Here is a 22,379-nt window from a genome sequence, read left to right as displayed (position 1 = left end):
ATGTGTTCGATACGTATATAGTGCTGCTGGCCAAGAGTTCAGGGTTAGTGAATCAACGCTATCTATTACATGAGGTGTCTTTAGACGGAAACACACCTAAAATAAAGGTATGTGTTGATCAGTTGATGAAAATATTGTGGCCAGAGATTTGCAGGAACCTAACTCCTATTTACCCTGGAAGCAATGGTTCGGTGTTCACGGATTCAGTGTTCAGGCCAACTCTATAGAACTACTTTGCGTAACAAGATTCAATTTTATTATGAAGCCATGGAGCAAAATACAAAATATTAAAAGTAGAATACAAAATGTATGTTCATCATGCTTTATACCTTTATAGAAAATATGTATGCATTAGCACTAGGCTTGGGAGGGAAGGGAACATAACAAAAAATTCCTTTACTGTGACAATTATTTTTACAACCAATTTAAAATCTTCCGGTTGAAAAATAGTAGCAGCTCTCTCTACCTCCCACCGTGCGGTTTTGGTTTGAGTCATTAAAATCACTGTGGAGCTGAGGCATTTTGAGTTGAGAACGTCACACTCCCAAGGGACATCCGCTCCAGCCACAGTGACCCAGACTCGGGGGTGTATCTGTTTGAAGGAGTATTTTGCACCAGAATTATGGGGTCCAAAGCACAGTCCCAGGATGGGTTTCATCTTATCTCTCCCTTTTAAAGGATGTGCATCAAATAGAGAGCTGTACCTCCATGTTCATAGCAGCGCTATTCACAGTAGCCAAAAAGTGGAAGCAGCCCAAGCTTCCGTCAATGGATGAATGGATAAGCAAAATATATATGTGGTATATTCACGTAACGGAAACTTATTCAGTCTTTAAAAAGGAAGGGAAGTCTGACACAGACCGCAACATGGATGACCCTTGAGGACATTATGTTCAGTGAAATGAGCCAGTCTCAAAAAGACAAATCCTATATGGTTCCACTCACATGATGTACTTAGAGCGATCAAATTCACAGAGAAAAAAGACTGGGACGGGGGGCGCCTGGGTGGCTCAGTCGGTGAAGCATCTGACTCTTGATCTCAGCTCAGGTCTTGATCTCAGGGTTGTGAGATTGAGCTCTACTTTGGGCTCCACCCTGGGTGTGGAGCCTACTTTAAAAAACCTAAATAATAAAAAAATCAGTAAATAAATAAATAAATAGGACAGGGACTGCGGGGAGGGGAGACATGGTGAGTTAGTGTGTGATGGGCACAGAGTTTTCCGTTTTGCAAGATGGAAAGCAATCTGGACCTGAATGGCAGCGATGGCTGCACAACGCTGGGAATGCACTTAAGGCCACCGACCTGTACACTTAAAAATGGTTAAGATGGTAAATTTTGCTCTGCGTATTTTATACAATTTTCTACAAGAGGGGCATACGATGGCCAAGAGACCCTGCACTTACACCTCATGGGCCAAGGGTTCCTGAATGTGAGGCACTACGGATTACTTCATCCTGAGGGAGTCTTCAGGGAGGCCTGGGTCCCGCTGTGGGTGAGGCCAGAACATCGTTTGGCATCGCTGACCTCCTGGGCCTCACTGTGCTGATTTGGGCCTTTCCCTCCCAGCCTGACGTTTCTGAGGCTTTGGGGTAGCGCCTGCGTCCCCCAAGCTCCAGGGAAGGGAAGGAGAGGCAACACTTTCTGAAAATGAAGACAGGTGGCAAAAGAGGGAGGCAGCACTGGTGGGGAGCCCCGCCACTGCTGAGATACTGCCCAGCTATGCAGAAAAACCTGCCGCCGGGGTATCGTCCTGGTGCTCCTCCCTGGCTCGCAGTCCCTGACCTGCCCCGCCCGAGCCCACACCGCCCCACCTTGGCCGGGAGCCTGGGCTGTGCACCTCTGAGACCTCGTATCCTTTTGACGCTCCTTCGCCTTTCACATGGGGTCATCTCCAGGGCAGCGCCTTTCTCTAGAACCTCTCAGGGCATGACGTTCACCAGCCCTGTGCATTGGAGGCCTCAGCTCCCAGCTGCTCTTATCTGGGTGGACAGATTCATCCTCCCCAAAGAACCAGTGGTTCTCCTGTCTCTCCCATTCAAAAGTCCTGACCTTTGGGCGCCTGGGTGGCTCAGTTGGTTAAGCGACTGCCTTCGGCTCAGGTCATGATCCTGGAGTCCTGGGATCGAGTCCCGCATCGGGCTCCCTGCTCGGCGGGGAGTCTGCTTCTCCCTCTGACCCTCCTCCCTCTCATGCTCTCTGTCTCTCATTCTCTCTCTCTCAAATAAATAAATAAAAAATCTTTAAAAAACAAAACAACAAAAACAAAAGTCCTGACCTTTGAAGCCAGCCTCCATCATCCAGCACAGCATCTTCTTTTTGCTTCGTAAATGTAAATATTGGGGTTTTTCTCGGATTAGTTGAAACATTCAAAACCCTGTCAGGCAGTTCTCCTGGGAGCCTGGGGCATGATTGGTTTATGGGGTCTCATTCCAGAAATATTCTGTGCGTCTGTAAACAAATGCACGCACACATACACACACACAAACACACATTTTCTCCTTTTTCTACATAAATCATAGCACACTGGGCACGCTGGTGTGTGCCTTATACCGTTCTTGAGCTTGTTCTATTTGGTATACAAAGGTTTTTTTCATTCTTTTTGAAGGCTGCTGAGTGTTCCGTTGTGCAGATATAATTGCTTTGACTGGTCCTCTCTGGATGAACCTTTAGGAGGTATCTTATCTTTTCTGTAACCAGCAAGGCTCCAGTAAACAACCTCGTACATTCATCATTTTGTTCCTGTGTGTTATTTATAGGACAGATTCCAAAAAGTGAAATTACTGGATCAAACAATATGTGTATTTAATGTTTTGATTGATATTGTCAAAATAATACAGCAGTTGACGGCACTGTTACTTAACCTGGAGATGGCAGTGGATTTCAACCTGGGAGCTGTAGGGGGACTTTGAGGGTCTGTGAGTCCCCAGATTTGTGGACAAAAATCATGCATGTACATAGGTACATCTTTCTAGGTGACCAAAACTTTTATCAACTCCTCCAAAGGATCTGTGCCCCCTGAATGTTCTCTCACTCACCCAGCTGATTGGTCTCTCAACTCTCCCGGAAGTAAACTTCCCTTCCCTCAGGAAGCCTGGCCTTGGACATTCCCTCCTCTGGGTCTTTCTCAGGGAACATTCTCTCCCGTCTTCTGTGCCATTCCGAATGGTAATGGCTAACACGGCCAACAGTGGTTTCCTTGGACTCGCTGTGTGCCGGGAGGACTTAGCTAGTTCTTACAAGAACCAGATGAAAGAGGCATCCCCAGCTCCTCTGTTTGATGGACCAGGATATGGAAGTACTGATGAGTCAATTAACTCGCCCAGCAGGCCAACCTAGAATTAGAACCCGGAGGGAGGAATGGTGCTGCATGCCCAGCCACACCAACGGGTGGAGGGGACGGGAAACAGAGAGACAGGCTCCAGGGGTTCTCAGTCCAAACTGCACCCTCTGGGGAACCTTGAACAACGCAGCCTCTCTCACCTGCTCAGGCTTCTCTGGGGCAGGATCCAGACCTTGGGGATTTCTCAAAGAGCCCAGGAGTAACAGGACTCAGAGCACAGCTCTGAGCCGAAGCCTCGGGTATCCATGTATTTTAGAGTCTCCTTTCCCTTACACCATATTTTTTGTTGATTCTTTTTTGGTAAGCAGTTTTCAAATTAATAAGCACTGATGGTATAATGATGAGCACAGCTGCCTTCCAAAATAATAAGCAACCCCCCCACCAAAGTGACCCCAACAGGGCTTTTCTTAAAGTATCATTTTCAACTCATGGATTCCAACTTAGTTGATAGATTTCAATCCACGGCTGTTACCCTTATTTGAAGCTCAAATTGTTCCATCTTTGGTCAGCAAGAGCCTTCTGAATCCTCCTGACCTAACCCCGGGTGCCGTTGAAAGTTTTCTCACTGTCTGGTGTGATAAGATGCTTGGGCCCAACTTCTCTGCCCCGGCCCTGGAATCAGCATTTCTCCCAGAGTACGAGCTGGGTACTGTGGCTCCCTCCTATATTCTTGTGCTTTAACCAGCTCTCTACACCCGAGGGAACTATTCGCCATGCTCCCAGGAAAAATCAGTGGCCAAACTTAAGGTTACGCTCCATTCTACTTTAAGAGAACTCTTCAAATTTCGGGTCGGCCTTTGGAAGATGTATAGACGACTAATCTGTGTTTGTTCGTAAGAAACAGATTCTGAGCAAACCTGTACTTGGAATCTGCTCCATCCCAATATCTTACTATAATCAAATACTCTTCCAGGTTGAGGGCCAGCCCCAAGCATCTAAATATATCTCCTGCTCTTGGGAAATACAAACTGAAGGTTAAAGTAAGAGAGCAGTTTAGCCTGCCAAGAAAATTTGGAAAGCTAAATATAAGTTAAAAAAATAAATAAATGAAGACAACTACTTGAAACTGCCTTACCCATAAAGAATCCAACCTAGATTTCTTGGGGCAGAAGTGAGATAACAAATACTGGGTTTAAATTTACCTGGAGTTTGTCCTTGGCCCTGGTCCCTCCCCCCTGTCCTTGGCCCTGTCCAGAAGGTAGAGGGTGTGGAAATAAAAAAATAACATTCCTCTGTGTCACGTTGATTATGCAACACTAACGCCATTTCAGAAGATTCTCATGCAATTTGAGTAGATACCCAAATGCTCAGGGGCCCCTGCCCTCGGGGGCGAACTCGGCTGTGAGAAGAGATCCAGAGCTGTCTTACCCCAAGGCCCGTGTGACCTCAGGCTCAGGCCCCTCCAGTACGGCATCACCTCACACTGCGGTGAGAATTTAGCGCTGACCTGTAAATAGTGTGCATTCGGCAATGTCTGCCCAGGGCAGCCTCTGAAGGTAAGAGGAGGGCAGGGGCGGACCCCTTTGCAGGCACTGACGGGCACAGTGGCCCTGAGGCACCCTGGCACACCCCCCCAGGTCTAGCAGAGGTGAACTGGCAATAATCAGGGGCAGGAATCAAGTGGCAGCTCTCTGGTCTCAGAAAGCACAAGGGAGGGGCACCTGGGTGGCTCAGTCGTTGGGCGTCTGCCTTCAGCTCAGGTCATGATACCGGGGTCCTGGGATCGAGCCCTGCATCGCGCTCCCTGCTCAGCAGGAAGCCTGCGTCTCCCTCTCCCACTCCCCCTGCTTGTGTTCCCTCTCTCACTGTGTCTCTCTCTGTCAAATAAATAAATAAAATCTTAAAAAAAAAAAAAAAGGACGTGCAAGGAGTTAGACTTGCCGTAGGGACTAAATGAGGCCATCTGAGCGAAGGCATTTTAGCACCTAGTGAATGTGAGGTGGTGGTAGTGTCCTCACTGATTCACTCTAAAGAATGTTCTTTGGGGCGCCTGGGTGGCTCAGTTGGTTAAGCGACTGCCTTCGGCTCAGGTCATGATCCTGGAGTCCCGGGATCGAGTCCCGCATCGGGCTCCCTGCTCGGCAGGGAGTCTGCTTCTCCCTCTGACCGTCCCCCCTCTCATGTGCTCTCTCTCACTCTCTTTCTCTCAAATAAATAAATAAAAATCTTTAAAAAAAAAAAAAAAAAAAGAATGTTCTTTGACTCCATCCCCACCCACTTTGTTTTAGGCCCTGTGCTAGGCACAGGGAATATAGCAGTGAATGGCACAGAGCATTCTCTGCCCTCAGAGGTCTAATGTGAGTCTAAAATTTTACACGTTCTGGTGCAGCCCCTAAATCCCAAATACCATTCCCACTAAGAGCTAGCATTGTTTGGGTGTTGACAGGGCGCCAGCATTTTTATGCATGTCCCAGGTGTTGGTAGGGAGGATGCTTGGCAGGTGCCCGAAAGCACCAGCAGCCCCTGTCACTGAGCTCGACATGCAAGAGCCCAGTTCTGAGGGGACGGTGGCTTCTGTCCCTCAACAACCTCTCTTCAGGACAAGCTGGCCAACTCACCAGCAGTCCCAGGCCCAACCTAAGATTTCCGAAAGTTATGTGCACACTGATTATTCAGGTCTGGGGAAATGTGGGGGCGCCTGGGTGGTTAAGCATCCGCTCTTAATTTCAGCTCAAGTGATGATCTCAGGGTCGTGAGATTGAGTCCCGTATCAGGTTCCGCACTGGTGTGGAGCCTGCTTAAGATTCTCTCCCTCTCTCTCTGTCCCTGCCCCCTGGCCCCAACTCATGCTCTCTCTCTCTCTTGCTCTAAAAAAATAAAAAATAAAAAAGATCTGGGGAAATGTGCCCCCAGAGCTGGTGCTTTAAGTGAAGGCCAAGCTTCTGGAGGTGTTGTCCAGCCCAGTAAGAGCTTTGTGGTCACCCTCTTAGTCTATTTTGGCTCCTCACCTCCTGTTCCTTTTTTCTTCTTTTTTTTTTTTTTAAAGATTTTATTTATTTATTTGAGAGAGAGAGCACATGAGAGGGGGGAGAGTCAGAGGGAGAAGCAGACTCCCCGCCAAGCAGGGAGCCCGATGCGGGACTTGATCCTGGGACTCCAGGATCATGACCTGAGCCGAAGGCAGCCGCCCAACTGACTGAGCCACCCAGGCGCCCCCTTTTTTCTTCTTAAGAGCCTATGAAGTCTCTATAAATTCAAACGTGCTTTTCCTCTCCAGAACAACAGCAGTGGAAGCCTCACAGGCAATACCTATGTCTACGTGTTGTTTATTTGTAAGATGAGAACTGCTAGTCCCATAAAGCCAGGGATATGTTATGAAAATCAGAACTGAACGTTGCATATCTTTCAGCTGAGCTAGACAGAAGTTATGTGGACTTGCTTAGGCCAGAAGTTCTCTAACAGCATCATTCAGAAATGAGCTACCTCCACAGTCATTCAAAACTGCAGAAGCAAGCACCAAGACTGAGAAAATGGAATGATCAGATATTGAATATGAAATTAATACCAAGCAAAATTAATACAAAGACACCCACACTTCAACACATTGTATAACTATTGCACAAACTGCAGAACACCAAAGGCAGAGAGAAGACTCCCAAAGCAGCCAGATACCAAAGGCAGATTCCTCCAGAAGAGCTGCTGTGCAACGAAGAGCTGCCCTCTCAGCAGCAAAAATGGCAGCTGGAATATAATGGGATAATATAGAAAGTTGTAGAACACAGTGGGAAAATATCTTAGAAGTGCTGAGAGGAAACAATTGTCAGGGGAAAAATAACGTTTTCTGACAAATCAAACTAAAATACTACCAACCGACCTTTCCTAAAGAAATTACTAATGATTGTACCGCAGGAAGAAAGAAAGTGATCCCAGAAGGAGTATCTGAGATGCAAGAATATCTTCATGACTCAAGGTAGGGAAAGATTTCTTAAACTCCATCAAAAAAGCGCAGTCTGGAAGGGAAAAGATGAACGTATTCAATTACATTAAAATTAAGAACTCATTTCATCAAAAGGCATCATAAAACGTGTGAGACACATCCTGGAGGAATATACTTGCAATAATTATAACAGTCAATGAGATCCACACTATTAGAAAGAATTACTCTGGGGGGACGCCTGGGTGGCTCAGTTGGTTAGGCGACTGCCTTCGGCTCAGGTCATGATCCTGGAGTCCCGGGATCGAGTCCCACATCAGGCTTCCTGCTCAGCGGGGAGTCTGCTTCTCCTTCTGACCCTCCCCCCTCTCATGCTCTCTGTCTCTATCTCATTCTCTCTCTCAAATAAATAAATAAAATCTTTAAAAAAAAATTTTTTTAATAAAAATAAAAGAATTACTCTGAATCAATAAGCAAAAGGCAAACCCACAAGAAATTTGTAACAAATAAAACAATTTAAAATTTTACAGAAGATGAAAGACATAAAAGTAAGCTCAATCTTATCTGTAATCATAAAAAATTAAAATCTGATGAGATACATAGAAAATCCCAAGGAGCATACCAAACGACAACCAAAACCAAAACCAAAACCAAAACCCCTTAAGTGAGTTTAGCAAGTTGCCGGATACAACGTTAACATACAAAACAATCGATCATGTTTCTGTCTATTGGCACTGAAAAACTGGGAAATGAAATTTGTAAAAAGCAATACTATTTACAATAGCTCCCCAAAATAAAATACTTAGGGACACATACAGGAAGTGTGTATAGTATCTGTATGCTAAAAAGAACAAAATATTGATAAAAGAAACCAAAGAACATCTCAATTATTGGGAGAAGCATACCATGTTCATACCATAGTAAAGATGTCAGTTCTCCCCCAAGCTGATCTATAGATTTAACACAAAATCCTAACAGATGGATATTGTAGATATTTGCAGTCTGCTTCTCAAATTTGTGTGGAAGTGACAGAACTAGGGAAGGGGAGGAGCCATCTCCTGAGACGGGCAGAAGTGTGAGCCACCTGCATAGACAACTTTTTTTTTTTTTTAGGCCATATTTTATTTAGCTTGATTTATTATTTGTCACAAGAATAGCTTTCCCTGAAAGTCCTGGAGGGAAATCTACCTTGTAAAGGTGCAACGAGACATTATCTGAGAAAGACTCTTTGTAACAGAGACTGTCATCCCCTAAAGCAAAGAGACATGGACTAGCTTCTCTTTTGGCCACATTTAAGGTGATAAATTGAGAAGTGAGATTAGATTTCCCTTAAAGTCAGCATCGCATAGATTACGTCTTCAAGGAAGCGGCGGTTAATTCCAGACCAAATCACCAAGTAGATTTGTTTCTTTTGAGGGGCTACCATTTGGGTGGTTCAAGTTCCTTGGAGATAACTGTCCTCCGTGACTCCACTACAAATCCCTCCATGTCTCCCTTCTGTCAGTGCCAGTTCTGGGCTTCATTCTCTTTTGCATCTAGAAGTTTTTGTTGACGGAAGTTAGTTTCCAGTTTTGGGCTACTGTGAATAAAGCCCCATATAAGTCTTTGTGTAAACGTATGTTTTCATTTCAGCTGAATGTCTACCCAGGAGTGGAATATTAGATTACCAGTTTATCCTGAAAAGAAAGAACTAACTCAAGAACAGCCAGATGGAAGAGATGCACAGGGCCAGGTAGAGGAAAGGACATCCAGCTTCCATGCCCTCTCTCCACATCTCCACAGGTTCACCAACAGGGAAGCTCTCCCGACAACTCTTTTGATTACCATAACTTTACAGAAAGTTTTAAAATCTGGTAGTGTGATTCCTCCACACCAAGGATGGCTCCCTCTCCCCATGACACCAAATCTCCAGTTGTCTCATAGTCTAACACATTCTTTTTTTTTTTTTTCAAAATTATTTTATTGCTTTATAAAAGAACAAATTACCCACTAGGCAGTGTAAGAAATAGAACATTACCACTATCTTTGAAGGTCTCAGTATACTCATTCCCAATCCCATCACTCTCTCCCTCAGAAGGGTCATTCTCAGAAGGTGCTGAGGAGAATAGGTTCTGAGGGAATTGGGGAGTGGCAGTGAGTTCAGATTTTGTATCTGTTGGATTTAAGGAGCTTGAGGGACAAAGCCAGGACTGGGGTGGCGCAAATGAGGTGCTCAGGGTGCAAAATTTAATAAGGCATTCACTCCCGAGGTCCTGCAAGTGCAGGGTTGGCCCCTGCAGGGGAACATCCGAATAGAGACATCCATGTGGGCAAGTGGATGTGTGGGACTGAAGGCCTGGGATCGCCAGCCTATAGGGTGCTTAGAAGCACAGATTTAACAGGAATGAGGAGAGAGAGAACCAAGGAGGCTCACAAGGACATCCTAAGGAGAACCCAGGAAGGAGAGGAGCCTAGCTAGTCTGAGACAAACCAACAACAACACAACCACTTGGTGCTCATGTTGACCCTCTCCCTCAGGCCTCTAACTAAACATGCTTTCTGGTGGACATTTAGTTCTTTCCCTGGGCTGACCAGCATGGGTAAGCAAACAAATGCAGAGCCCAGAGAGGACGAGGAGAAGGTTCAGTTTCTCCACCAAGGGGATAATAAAAGGCAGGACAGGGCTGAGAGGTGATTAAACTGGAATGGTATTGCCCAACTGGTACCTGACCACAGGGTGTCAAATACTATAACCCAGGGGCCCAAACCAAATGCCCACAGGGCCAGGCAGGCACTGTGAGTGGGTAAAGGGAGCCAGGGAAAGGAAATAATATTCCACAGTGAAAGTGAACAACAGAAAACATGCCACACAGTGGTGTGGGGTTGGGGGTAAAAGGGAGGTGGTCCACTGAGGACCCGAGGTCCTTTTTAAAGAAACAGTCACAGCTCATTTCAGCCTACTCTGGCCTGGCAATGTGTTCACTGTGGCTAGAACTATGGATTTCTCAAGACATGTCTTAAATCTGAATTTTTCATGTGAAATATCCTGTTTTAAATGTTGGCAACTTATTCAGAAATGTTTTTAAAAACTGTTTATGCTAACATCGTTTGGGCCAAGAAGACACAATCCACAGGCCAAATTACCCAAGTCCTTCCATCAGCGAGCTCTGTGTTAACCACCTGAATTTTCTAAAAAAAAAATCTACTCTTCCCCCAGGGCCAGCCTTCCTTCCCCTCTTGATTCCCACCTAACTTCACCTGAAGAGCTTTTATCCAGACAGAAGAGAAGACAGACGCCCTGTGAAGCGAAGTATGCCCTACACAAGGCTCTTCTTTTATGGTTTCTCCTTACAGATATTTGGGTGCTGGGTGTGGATCCTGGTAGCTGCCACCCAGGTAGCAAACCCGTTGCTGCAAGGATGGGTGATGTATGTCTCGCTCACCTCGTTTCTCATCTCCCTGATGTTCCTATTGTCCTACCTGTTTGGATTGTACAAAAGATACGAGTCCTGGAGAGTCCTGGTAAGAACCAGAGGGAGTGACCCAGGCCCTTGGGCTCCCCCTGATGTTCGTCCTGGGTATTGTGAGGACAAGGGGCCTTCTGGGCGGGGAGGGAGAACCAGAGACCAGGGACCAGAGGCCTTGTCAGGGCTGGGCCACTACAGAACCAAGACTTTTTATCTTAATGTGTTTACTAGTAAGCCAGAAGGAAAGCACTCCTGTGCCACAGTGATTCTTCTATTCCTCGCAATTTTTATGTAAAGTGTATATATAATCACGCTGAACCAATAATTTTGGATATCAATTCTTTCATTAACATTATGTCATTAAATTGTTTTCATGTCGGGCGCCTGAGTGGTTCAGTTGGTTAAGCAACTGCCTTCGGCTCGGGTCATGATCCTGGAGTCCCGGGATCGAGTACCGCATCGGGCTCCCTGCTCAGCGGGGAGTCTGCTTCTCCTTCTCCCGCTCCCCCCTCTTGTGCTCTCTCTCTCTCTCAAATAAATAGATAAAATCTTAAAAAAAAAAATTGTTTTCATGTCATATCATCTTGATAACCATTTAAAATGTTTCTGTACTGAACAATTAAGAACATATACAAAAGCAGGGAACATCAGATTATGGACCCTCAAGTAACCAAAACTGAGATTCCTGTACTATTAACATTTTACCACACTTGCTGCAGCCATTTTTTCCTAAAGAATTTTAAAGCAACCCCAAAACATCATATCATTCCATTCTACACACTTCAGTATGCCTCCAAAAAAATACGCACACTTTCTTACATCATCACGCTTATAGAAAGTTATTAACAATCATTCCTCGGTATCATCTAAGACCCAGGCCATATTCAGATTTACCCGGTTACACCTGAAATGTCTTTTTACCATTGGCCTGTTTGATGGGGATCTTCACAGGGGCCACGCGTTGCCCTTGGTAGTTATGGTTCTTGGGTACCTTCACCCTAGAATGGCTCTTCTTGCCAGTGACTGGTTGAAGAAGGCAGGTCAGCTGTCCTACAGAAGGTCCGACGTTTGGGGTTTGTCTGTTTGCTTCTTCCTGGTGTGATGTGACTGGCTCCTCCAAGTCCCTGAATTGAAGATGGGTGAACCTTTCTGGCAACAGCGTTTCATTAAGTGGTTTCTGGTCACATCACACATGGTGACTGGTGGCCCCTCTTCCAGCATGACAGGCTTACCCCCATCAACTGTTTCCCTAATCCTTTTTTTCATCCCCTAATGAGTTTTCCCTGAACTGAATATCTCATCAGGGGTTGCAAAATGCCAGTGATGACATTCCTTCCAGAATTGATAACCCTTTTTAATGACTGACATTCTCGAGTTGAAGAAAGCACACTGCTGAGCATTCAGCACAGAGGCTCAACCACTGGAGTCTAGAGTCCGATAAGCCTGGGTCTGCCAACTCCACCACCTGTTAGCTTAGGCCCAGTCCCATCGCCTGCACATCGGGGGTGCTAACAACAGCCGCAGCCTCATGAGATTAGCTGTGGGGATGAAATGAGGCAGCGCGCATATACCGCAGGGCAGTGGCCGGCGCTTAGCAGGTCTTCATAACTAATGCCTAAGGGCACAGGCTCGGAGTTGATCTGGCCTGCCTCCAAATCCTGACTTGGCTATCTATTCACTGACCTTAACCTTGAGCTTCTATCTCCTCAAAAGGGCACTAACGTTAAGTAGTGCCGACCCCATAGTTGACGAGGTTACATGAGGTGCGTGAGAAAGGCTTGGCACGAGTGAGCACTCAGCCAAATGCCGGCTCGTATCGATATCACTGTTGGCATTTATTAATCCACTGTTGTTCACTGCATCGATAGTTCACCAGAAACACTGCAGAAGGAAAAAGCAGGAGGCCGGGAGCAGGCTGGCCTCTTTGGGCCACCCCTCCCGGCTGCGCAGGCCGCGGGGAAGGTGTTCACCTGCTTACGTGGCCGCATGACGCCGCCGTGGCCTCCCTCTGCCTTTCCAGGACAGTCTGTACCACGGCACCACGGGCATCCTGTACATGAGTGCGGCCGTCCTGCAGGCACACGCCACCATCGTTTCTGAGACGCAGGACCTGAAGAACTACTACATCAACACGGCAGCCTCGGTGAGCGCCGGACAGCACACGGAGCCGCGGGGTGGGGGGCACATCGCGGGGGCTCCCTTCTGTCTCCTGCGGACAGCGGACCCCGAGCCTCAGGCTGGTGGGGCCTCGGGGGACAGGAGGAGGTGTGTGTGCGTGTGTCTGTGTCTGTCTGTGTGTGTGTGTATCTGGGTCTGTGTGTGTGCACATGCACGTGTAAATAGCCGTGTGCAAGCTCAACGGGTACCAAGCCCAGGTTCAGGTGTTGTCTCTCATTTTCTGCTTTTCCCACCTCAGCCTTGCTCACTCATACGCCCACTCTACCGCCCTCAGAACTTTTCTTTTCTAAAACACAAACTGGAGCGCATCTTTCTCCCCTGTTGAAAATTCTTCCATGGCCCCCACTGCTTGTGGAATGGAACCCGAATTCCTCAGCATGGCCGAACTGTGCCAGGGTCCTTTCGTGTCAGTGACGGCAGTGCAAAGGGCTAACTGTGGGCTGATGGAATCCAGGGCCAGGTGATCCAGCCAGTTGTAGGGAGAGCAGGACCCCCAAGACCTTAGGTCCACTAGGACCAGAGACTCAGCCAGTGCCTGCCTTCCTGGCAGCCTCTCTTCTCCCGTGGGGGAATGGCGCCCTCACGTGGCAGCTCGCTCACAGCCAGCAGCTTCCTCCTCTATAGTGGCCTAACCTTCCTTCTTCGGCCTTTGCACACTTCTCAGAAAGGATCTAACATGCACGCTGGGTGTAAGCCCAACAGCGACCAGTCACTGGGACCAGAAAGGTCACGTCCTGTGTCAATGTGGGGGCTCCTGCAAGGATCAGGTGGCAGGAGGAGGGGGTGTGGCGTGGGGAGCCATTCTCCACTGTAAGAATGGGGCGCCAGGCAGCCACTAGGGTGGCCTTTCCAGCCTGTCTGCCTCCTTTCCCTCCTCCTCAAACTATCCTAACTCCCCTAAACTCCTGACTCCAGGAGGCCCACACGCGGCCGCCCTTCCACGGTCTGACCTGGTGCTCTCTGGCCTCTCTCCTCCTACCCCATCCCCTGCCCCCACCCCCAGCTTCTCCAGCCTCGCCGGCCTCCTCCAGGCTTCCTCCAGCCGCGCCTGAACACTCGACACATGCTCACACCTCTCCCTGGCAGGGACAGCCCTGCCCCAGGAGGCAAAGCCCCGGCCTCCTTCTCGGGGAGGCTTGCCCTTCGCCCTCCCCAGCAGGCCCATGTTCTCTCTGGCGCCTTTTCTCCTGGGCGCTTGTCCCCAGCGAACCTGAGCCTCCACTGGTTTATCTTGCTTACTTTCTGCTTCTGCCGCTAGGATGTAAGCACCGTGAGGATAGGGATTTTTGAATGTTTTGTTTGCTGTTATGGCTACTGTCACTTTTGAAGTATAGCAGGTGCTTGGAAGATATTTGTTGAATGAGCGAATGAACGAACGAATGAATGAGAACAGGGTGTGAGTGGACAGTGGGACAAAGTGAGGCTGGAATGGTCCTCCAGGCCTCGGAGGCCTGTTAAGGGCAATGGCCTCTATCCTGAGAAGCAGGGACTCCTCACACAGTTTCAAACATATGTCAGGAGCAGCGCAATCACATCCTCCTCTTGGGACAGATAGAGGGGGAGAGTGAGCAGAAGTGGGCAAGTCGAGACCACGAGAGGTCTTGGCGAAGGATGACGGCGGCGAGACAAGGGAGAAGTGAGCACACCAAGGATGGTCAGGCAGTACACGCAGACGAGTTTGGGGATGGCTGTGGACGTGGGGGGGGGGGGAGTGAGGCATCAGGCTGGTTTCTGTCAGGCAGCGGGATGAGATGGGGGTCCTGGAGCCCCCTGAGCTGGTGAGGCTAAAGAGGAAAGCTCAGGAGTCCAGTCCACTGAGAGCTGGAGGGGCCTCCGAAGCATTCACGAGGAGCTGACAAGCAGGTGCTCAAGGCGGGGTCCTGGGCTACCAGGTGGGCATGTGGGGGAAGTCATCAGAGTCCAGACTGGCCGGAACAAGGGGACAGCGAGGGAGACAGGACCCGGGGCAGGGACTGAGCGAGCCTGCTCTCTGCCCAGGTTCAGGAGGACATGTGTGCCCAGAAGAGTTGGAGCGGGAACCCAGGAGGGTGCCCGGGGATGGCGGGTATCAAGGAGGGTGGAGAGGGGGGCCAGCGGTGGCTGCCTGGCAGGGCATGGGGCAGGCAGGGGGAGCAGGGTCAGGACACGCGGCCTCCCAGACTGCAGGGAAGGGGTGGGGGCGGCCGTCGGCCCTGGCCATAGCTAATGCAGGAGTCTCTGGTCTCCTTCCAGTTCTTCGCCTTCATCACTGCCCTGCTCTACATCCTCCATGCCTTCAGCATCTACTACCACTGAAGAGGCGGGGAGCCGGGCCGCGGGGAGAAGCGCCCCAGCAACACCTGGATGATGGGCTCCGGAAAGTCGCTCTCAACATTCACCATGTGGATGACAAACAGAAGATCAGCAAGAACATCAACAGGCTGGACAGACCAGCTTCTCAGACTGAGTGATGAAATCGCACTCTGGCATCTCTGTTTGGACATTTTTAATTCATTACGGCGAATATGAAAAAGCTTGGGGGGGGTGTTATTTTGCTTGTTTGTTTGGTTGGTTTGGTTTTTGCCTGGGAAAGTAACTGTCCCTTCCGACGGGGCACCTCACTCTTCTGGAAAACCGATATCCAAAGTCCTCACAGGTGAGAATACCAGCTCTGCCACTGTCACACCTGTTTGGGGATTCTGCCTCAGGAGTCAGGTTCCCCCAGAGCAGGTTTAAGGGGACACTCATTCTTGTTCTGTTAAAATCGAAATGGTGCTGTCGATGCCTTCAGATCTGAAGAAGACCCACAGACCTTGTTCCTGAGGCATGGTTCTGCCTTTGCTTTGAGCAGGGGTCCAAATCCTCTCTCCCCTCCCCTGGGGGAGCTGACAGGGACGAGCCACACTGTCCCGCCCATCCCACTGCCCCCTTCCCTTTCCTCCCCAGTTTTGGGATCCAAGGAAAATCTTCATAAAAGCAACTTTGAGGGTAGATTTGTGAGGAAAATAAGTGACTGACTCTACAAAATTGTTATGCAGTAAGAACTTGGGGGGGGGGCGCTGCCTGCTTCTCCCCAAGTCGGGCCTGACAGAAAACCGCAAGGCTGCAGGATGCTTGTGCCAGGCCTCCAGAAACCTGCTTCCTAAGGACTAGAAGCCACCTTTTCCCTCAGAAAAGACCATCAAGGGAATGAGGCAGGACGTTCCAGGCAAGGATTCTTCTGTGGGCTTCTGTCCCACGACGTGGGACATCTCAGGAAGCCAGAAAGGACCCCCGTCCCAGGGTCCGTGCTCTTCCACATGCACCCACACCCCCTGCGTCCCCCTGAGTGGCGCCAGCTGTGTGGGGCCTCATGGGGGGAAGGGCTCGCACACCCCGACATGCAAAGGCGTCCGTGATTTAGGGCCATTCTCAAAGGAAAGGGCGGCATTATGCACACAGAAACATATAATCGAGGTGCTTGATTTCAATTTTAGTATATGTGCTGCCGAAGCGAGCATGAGGTGCTTGATTTCAAAGTAAATATTTTTCAAAAGGAAGCTGCGCTCTCCGGCCTGTCTTCATCTGTGCAGGGGTTCCAGCCCAGTCTTCCGTCTGAGCACCGGGCCTCCCGCCCCAGGTGAGCAGGGCACGGCCCCACGGCTGCACATGTCTGCTCTGGTTTTGAAATGGGATGAATTATTACGGAAAGGGACTAGTCTTAGCTGATTCTGGGCTTATAGTTTGTTACCAATTTTTTTTTTTTTTTGCTGCTCCTTGGGGGTGGGGGGCGGGTACAGGGAGCCACCAACAAGAAAATTCTGGCTTATTCTTGTTGACTACTCACTTCCTGACCACCGTGTTATCTTGAAAAGCCACCATTTATCCCTCATTTTATTGCCTGGGATGATTACTGTTCAATATTTACCGAGTAGCCACATCCAAATAAAAGTTGTGTGTACAGTAAGAAGTATTAAGTTGGTCACTTTCGTGACGTTAGTGGCTAGAACTGGCCACCATTCCACGAATCCTGAGAGCAGTTTCACCAAAACACCCAGGGGAGGGTTTGAGGGCCCAGCTCCTCGGGCAGCAGCAAGGGAGGTTGCGTTTGTCTCCAGGGCTTGGGGCCTGTGTCATTTCCACTTCAGTAAGGACGGTTTGAGTGCAAGTTCCAGAAACCAAACTCCCAGCTTAGGCAAAGCTGGGGGTGTGCTAGCTGGGCCTGGGAGGTGAAGAGGCCCCCATAGACACAGAGGACCCCGGCCCTCTGTGTCATTCCTACTCTTCTTGACAGAGTCCTGTCCTTCTCTCTTGCCACAATGCAAGGTGCCCCATCCATGACCCACAGTGGACCAGGCCCTGAGCCCCGGCTCCCCCAAGTTCACAGCAGTGGCCATACTGCCCAGCCTGCCCCTCATCACTGGGTATCACAGGACCTGGGTCCCCAGAGCCAGGCACCGCCCTCAGGAACACTCGGCCATTCCTCCAGCCATGGATCAAGTTTTGTCCCTCCCTGTCCCCATGGTGGCCCTGTGTCAGGACGATGGCTGTGGCCAGCTCGGTCCCGCTGTTGCCTCCATGCTCGTGCTGGACATTATGTTCCATCCTCCTGGGAACACGAAGGCCCTGTCCCTCTTGTCCACATGAAAAGCCGTTTTTAATCTTGCAGGAGATCTTTCTTGTCCCCTGCCTTCTTGGGTTGCCTCTGCACCAGGGCTGTGTGCCCCATGTGCTGTGGGGTCTCCCTTGACTAGACTATGAGATCTTCAAGGGCAGAGGTTTCGCTCTTGGATATTTTACCATCATTGCTCTTCCCTACCCTCCCTGGCCGGCCCCCACCAGTCTCAGCTCTGCCCCAGCACGGTTGACCAGGAAGAGGACTTGCAAAGGCCATAGCCAGTCTGCAGGGACTGAAGGCAGAGCTGGCTCCTGAGCCCTCCCTGTCTTCACCTCCAACCCACAGTCTGACATCTTGAGCAGAAAAAGCTCTTCTCTGCTCAGTCCTTTACTTCCAGCCTCCTATGGGGCAGTTTAGCTCCTTCCATCCTAGAACCCTAGAACCGCATCCACAGTGAGGAAGAGCCCAGTCACCACCACCAGGGCCAGGCCAGCTCTGGCAGCCTGTGGGGGCCCGCGCCAGGCAGCGCCATGTCTGATGGGAGTTACCCGGTTTGGCTGCCTTGCTGGTTCTGAGTCCAGCACATAGTAGGGCTAATGAAAAGGTATTAAGGACCCTCTATCGGAGAAGCCCTTCTGAGGCAGCTACTCAAACCTGGCCTCCAAAACTGCCTGAGCAAACTTGGGAGGCACGAGGATTGGGGGCCAGGAGGGGCAGCTGTGGCCTTGAGTGTGACGGGGCAGGGTCCTCTGTATTCTCCGTGTGGAGGACACCAGCAGTGGGGGGCAGCAACTCTGTGTGGGCTGCCTCCTTCCTCATGCCCTTGTTTCCTTACATGGGCACCCACTCTTACCTCCGGGAAGAAGGAGATGCAGTGGACGGTTGTCTCAAGGTCAGCTCCACCAAGCTACCTGCCCAGGACCCTGAATTGGGAGATGGTGGACGGCGGGGAGGAGAGTCCAGAGGACGGGGCTTCTGCATCTTTCTGTGAACTCAGGCAAGGCATGCCGCTGCTCCCGAACATGTCCTCTGCATAAGCTGGGATGCTGGGTATCCCCACACCATAATGTCTAGGTGCAGCTCGGCAAGATGGAGAGAGATCAGCGCGAGGTCACGCCAACGGGAAGTTAGTTCCAGGTCCAGCTCGGTTAAGCTGTAATCATACCAGCGCGTCGGAATGTCAAGGCGCACGGGGGGAAGGTGCGGCTGTGCACCCGGACGAGCTGCGTCAGCAGGTTTGGGAGGCCGAGAAGCGTAATCATTACGGACTTGTTTAATCGAAACTGACAGGAACCCGTGAGACGCCCCTGAGGTCACGTCCCTTCCTTCCGCAATGATAGCAAACCACCTCACCGTCATGAAGATGATGGAACTATTTCTCCTTCCAGAGTTAAGACTCCTATCATTCGTGATCGGGTGGAGCCCGATGGAGGTGGGAAACAGGTTGAAAGAGCCCAATGCGGTTACCCAGCTGCGCCACTGGGTGGCATGGGGACTCCACTCGAATACCGGGAGAGGGCCGGTGACAGCAGGTGGTCGGGCAGAAGTGGCTCGGCCCAGCCGGGGTCTTTGGGGATCTCACCAGGGAAGGCTTCTCCTGCACAGGGAGTGACACAGAGGGGCCTCCTGCCTTCAGAGCTTTGCCCACTGCCTCACACATGGGGAAACTGAGGCCCAGAGACAGACTGTGCCTTTGTAGTTTATTGAATCAGAGCTGAAGGAAAGGGAATGGGTGTGGCAGAGACCCCCTCTGTCCCTCACTGTCACTGTGGCTGGGTGATGGCTGGGCCCAAGCCGTGAGAGAAGGTCTCCTCTGCCCGGATGGAGGAAAGAGGGGCTTCTGTCTGATGCCCTTCCTAGCCATCACCAACCCCTCCTCCCCTTTTGCTCTGTTATGTTCACCAAATGCCCAGAGCCTTCTGGGTCCCTTGGTGGCGAGCCTGCACCAGAGAGGGACACATGCTGGGCAGGAGCTGAGCTACCATGGCAGCTCCCGGGGGCAGCTAAGGGGATGGGGGATGTCATGTCACAGGGTTACAGGAGAAGAATTGCAATGTCATCACATGGTTAAAAACCATCATGTTCCTTTAATTAGCTTCTGTCTATCTGGTACATGCCTAGGTTTCCAGAAGCTGCCGGTAGTATCCCTGGCCTGACCCAGCTTCCCAGCCTCCACCCTGCAGTGTTCCTGACACGCTTATGGAGGTGGTTCAGGGCCTGGACCCTGCAATTTGGCCCTACCCGTAGCTGAAATTCTGCAGCTGAATCCAAGGAGGGGCCACCCCAGCATGCATCAGCACCCACAGTCTTGGGCACGTGCCTTCTCTCTGCCTCAGTCTACTTCTCTGTGTACTGAGGGGCAGGCAAGGATGCTCTCAAAGGTCCTAGGGAGCCACTACCTCCTCCTAGGCAGGGGGACAGGGAGAGTGGAAGGGAGAATTGAGGAGGGAGACCCAAGCCACTTTCATGTAGTGAGAGGGCAGGTCATGCAGCTCAAGTTGAATCCCGGGGGTCCCCGCCAAACCAGGCTCTTTTGGTATGGATTCAGGAGACACATTGGTGGGAGAAGCTGGGATCTTTGGGCAAGGGCAGAGCCCTGCCAGGGCACATGCCTTCTGGGAGCAGCCAGGATGTCTGCTTTCAGCAAAAATTCAGGTTTAGTTCTGTTGCATGCATTTTTGCCGTACATCTCCTGCATGCCTGGCCCTGGGCCAAGCCCTCCTGCTCTTAAGAACCTAGGGTGGGGTGTGGCAGGGGCTGGAGGGCTCACGGCCTACAGCGACAAGGCAGTGCCTCCAACTGGAAGTAGAGGGGAGGAATTTACAAGGGGTCTCCTAGAAAATGGGACCTCAAGGAAGTTACCAGAATGATCAGTGGTCTGCCACATACCCTTCCCTGGCCTAGAGCCACCAGGCTGGAGTTTTAAAGGATAAGATGCGGCCAAGTGGGGAGGGCAATTAGGATAGGGAACAGTGTAAGGAAGGGTCCTGAAGCTCAGAGCAGCCCTGCTTCAGGAGCCAACAGCAGCCAGGGTTGTGTGAGAAATGGTCTAGTCATACCTCCCATGGGTTCCAGAAGAGGGCCAGATAAAGCAGGGTGTGAATGGCCCTAGCTCTGGGGGGAGCTTTGTCTGTAAAGCAGTGGGCTTCCTCCAGGAAGCAGCTGGCTCCCCTCAGGCTTCCAGTGCAGTCACAGTTCCTAACAGACCTGTGTTCTCGGTGCGGAATTAGGCCAGAGTATTCTACAGCCCCGGGTCAAAATACTTGTGTGGCTGAAACCAGCCAGACTCCTGGGATCTTTGGTGCAGTTTGAATGAAACACTTGCCTTTTATTTCACAAGTAGAGGTGAAATGGTGTTCTAGAAATAAATTCACACTAAGGTGTAAATGGCTACTACAGGCCATTCCTTATTTTGCAAATGTTTATTGAGAAGCAGTTGGCCCAGCAGTCAGAGGCTTCAACCTGGGCCGTTCACTCTCCTGGCCCCTCTGCTGTGGGAATGAAGTAAGGTGGCCTGGGTCAGCGGCCTGACACATAGTACACCTTCCTTACATCGTACTTCCCAATCTTTTGCCATCATGGAACACACAGAAAATAATACAATTTATTGCACATTGGGACAAACTGGGAAAACCACATGGGAGTTAGTGAAAACATTCATTACATTATCTTTATATGTACATTTAATTATAATAAAAATAATTCAAAAGTATTAGGGGAGATATTAAGTGTGGAATTGGTATGAAACATCAAAATAGAGTCTTTTCAAAAGAACTCATGCTGGCATTTAGGTACATACTTTTTGGTGTAAGTTTGTTTGCTTGAACGGGCTACAATCAATTCCTGATCCGGACTTTTAGATGATTCCTCAGCTGAGTGAATGGAATTGTCCCCGAGGTCTGCAGGTGACTACCCTTCCCAGCGGGCACCCAAATGCCCATCTCGGAAGGACTGCACATGAGTTCAGAAATATTTAGTTATTAGGGTCTGGGTGTCAAGAAGGACTCTCATCTCTGGAATTTTATGCAAGTAATGTATTCGAGATTTGGGACCCTCAGACTTGTGTGTAACTGCATACCTGCTTTAAACCTGCGGCTTTAGGCAGAAATCTAAGTTGGAACATTTAAGAGAATGTAAAACGCATCATCATATTTCAGATTCAATATTTGAAATTAAAAGTCTCAAAATGACTTTATGAGACCACTGAAGTACTTAAGAAGAAAAACACCTATATTAAACTTATCAAAACAGTTTAAAATACTGGAAGGTATTAACTATGTTTCCTTAACTAGGTTTTCAACTGAAGCTGAACGTGGATCGAAGGCCCATGAAAAGTGATTGCTGGCTGGGGCGCCTGGGGGCTCAGTCGTTAAGCGTCTGCTTTTGGCTCAGGTCGTGATCCCAGGGTCCTGGGATCGAGCCCCACATCGGGCTCCCTGCTCCGTGGGAAGCCTGCTTCTCCCTCTCCCACTCCCCCTGCTTGTGTTTCCTCTCTCGCTGTGTCTCTCTCTGTCAAATAAATAAATAAAAATCTTTAAAAAAAACAAAGTGATTGCTGGCTGTACACTAACACCAATAACCCAAAAATAAAATTAAGAAAACAATTCCATGTACAATAGTATCAAAAAGAATAAAATACTGGGCGCCTGGGTGGCTCATTCGTTAAGCATCTGCCTTCGGCTCAGGTCATGATCCCAGGGTCCTGGGATCGAGCCCCGCATCAGACTCCCTGCTCAGCGGGAAGCCTGCTTCTCCCTCTCCCAGTCCCCCTGCTTGTGTTCCCTCTCTCGCTGTATCTCTCTCTGTCAAATAAATAAAATCTTTAAAAAAAAAAGAATAAAATACTTAGGAATATAAAAAGTACCAGATCTGTACACTGAAAACTACAAAACATTGTTGAGACAAAATTTTAAAAATCTAATAAAAGACATACCATGTTTAATGGGTCAGAAGATTTAATATTC

General features: G+C 49.6%; 1 protein-coding gene across 1 annotated transcript in view; it reads left to right on the top strand.

Moving 5' to 3' along the window:
- The window catches only part of MALL (mal, T cell differentiation protein like), a 28,570-nt gene extending 11,806 nt beyond the window's left edge, over positions 1-16,764 (top strand). The window contains exons 3-5 of the mRNA XM_035001025.1: positions 10,549-10,716; positions 12,682-12,804; positions 15,072-16,764. Coding sequence (XP_034856916.1) covers positions 10,549-10,716; positions 12,682-12,804; positions 15,072-15,134 — 354 coding nt within the window. The 3' untranslated portion in view covers positions 15,135-16,764. The remainder of the gene's footprint in view (positions 1-10,548; positions 10,717-12,681; positions 12,805-15,071) is intronic.
- The last annotated feature ends 5,615 nt before the right edge of the window (positions 16,765-22,379 follow it).

The sequence above is a fragment of the Mirounga leonina genome, unplaced genomic scaffold (assembly GCF_011800145.1).
Source record: "Mirounga leonina isolate KUSES-001 unplaced genomic scaffold, KU_Mleo_1.0 Mir_125, whole genome shotgun sequence".
Classification (NCBI taxonomy): Eukaryota; Metazoa; Chordata; class Mammalia; order Carnivora; family Phocidae; genus Mirounga; species Mirounga leonina.
This window is presented reverse-complemented; position numbering and strand designations above follow the sequence as displayed.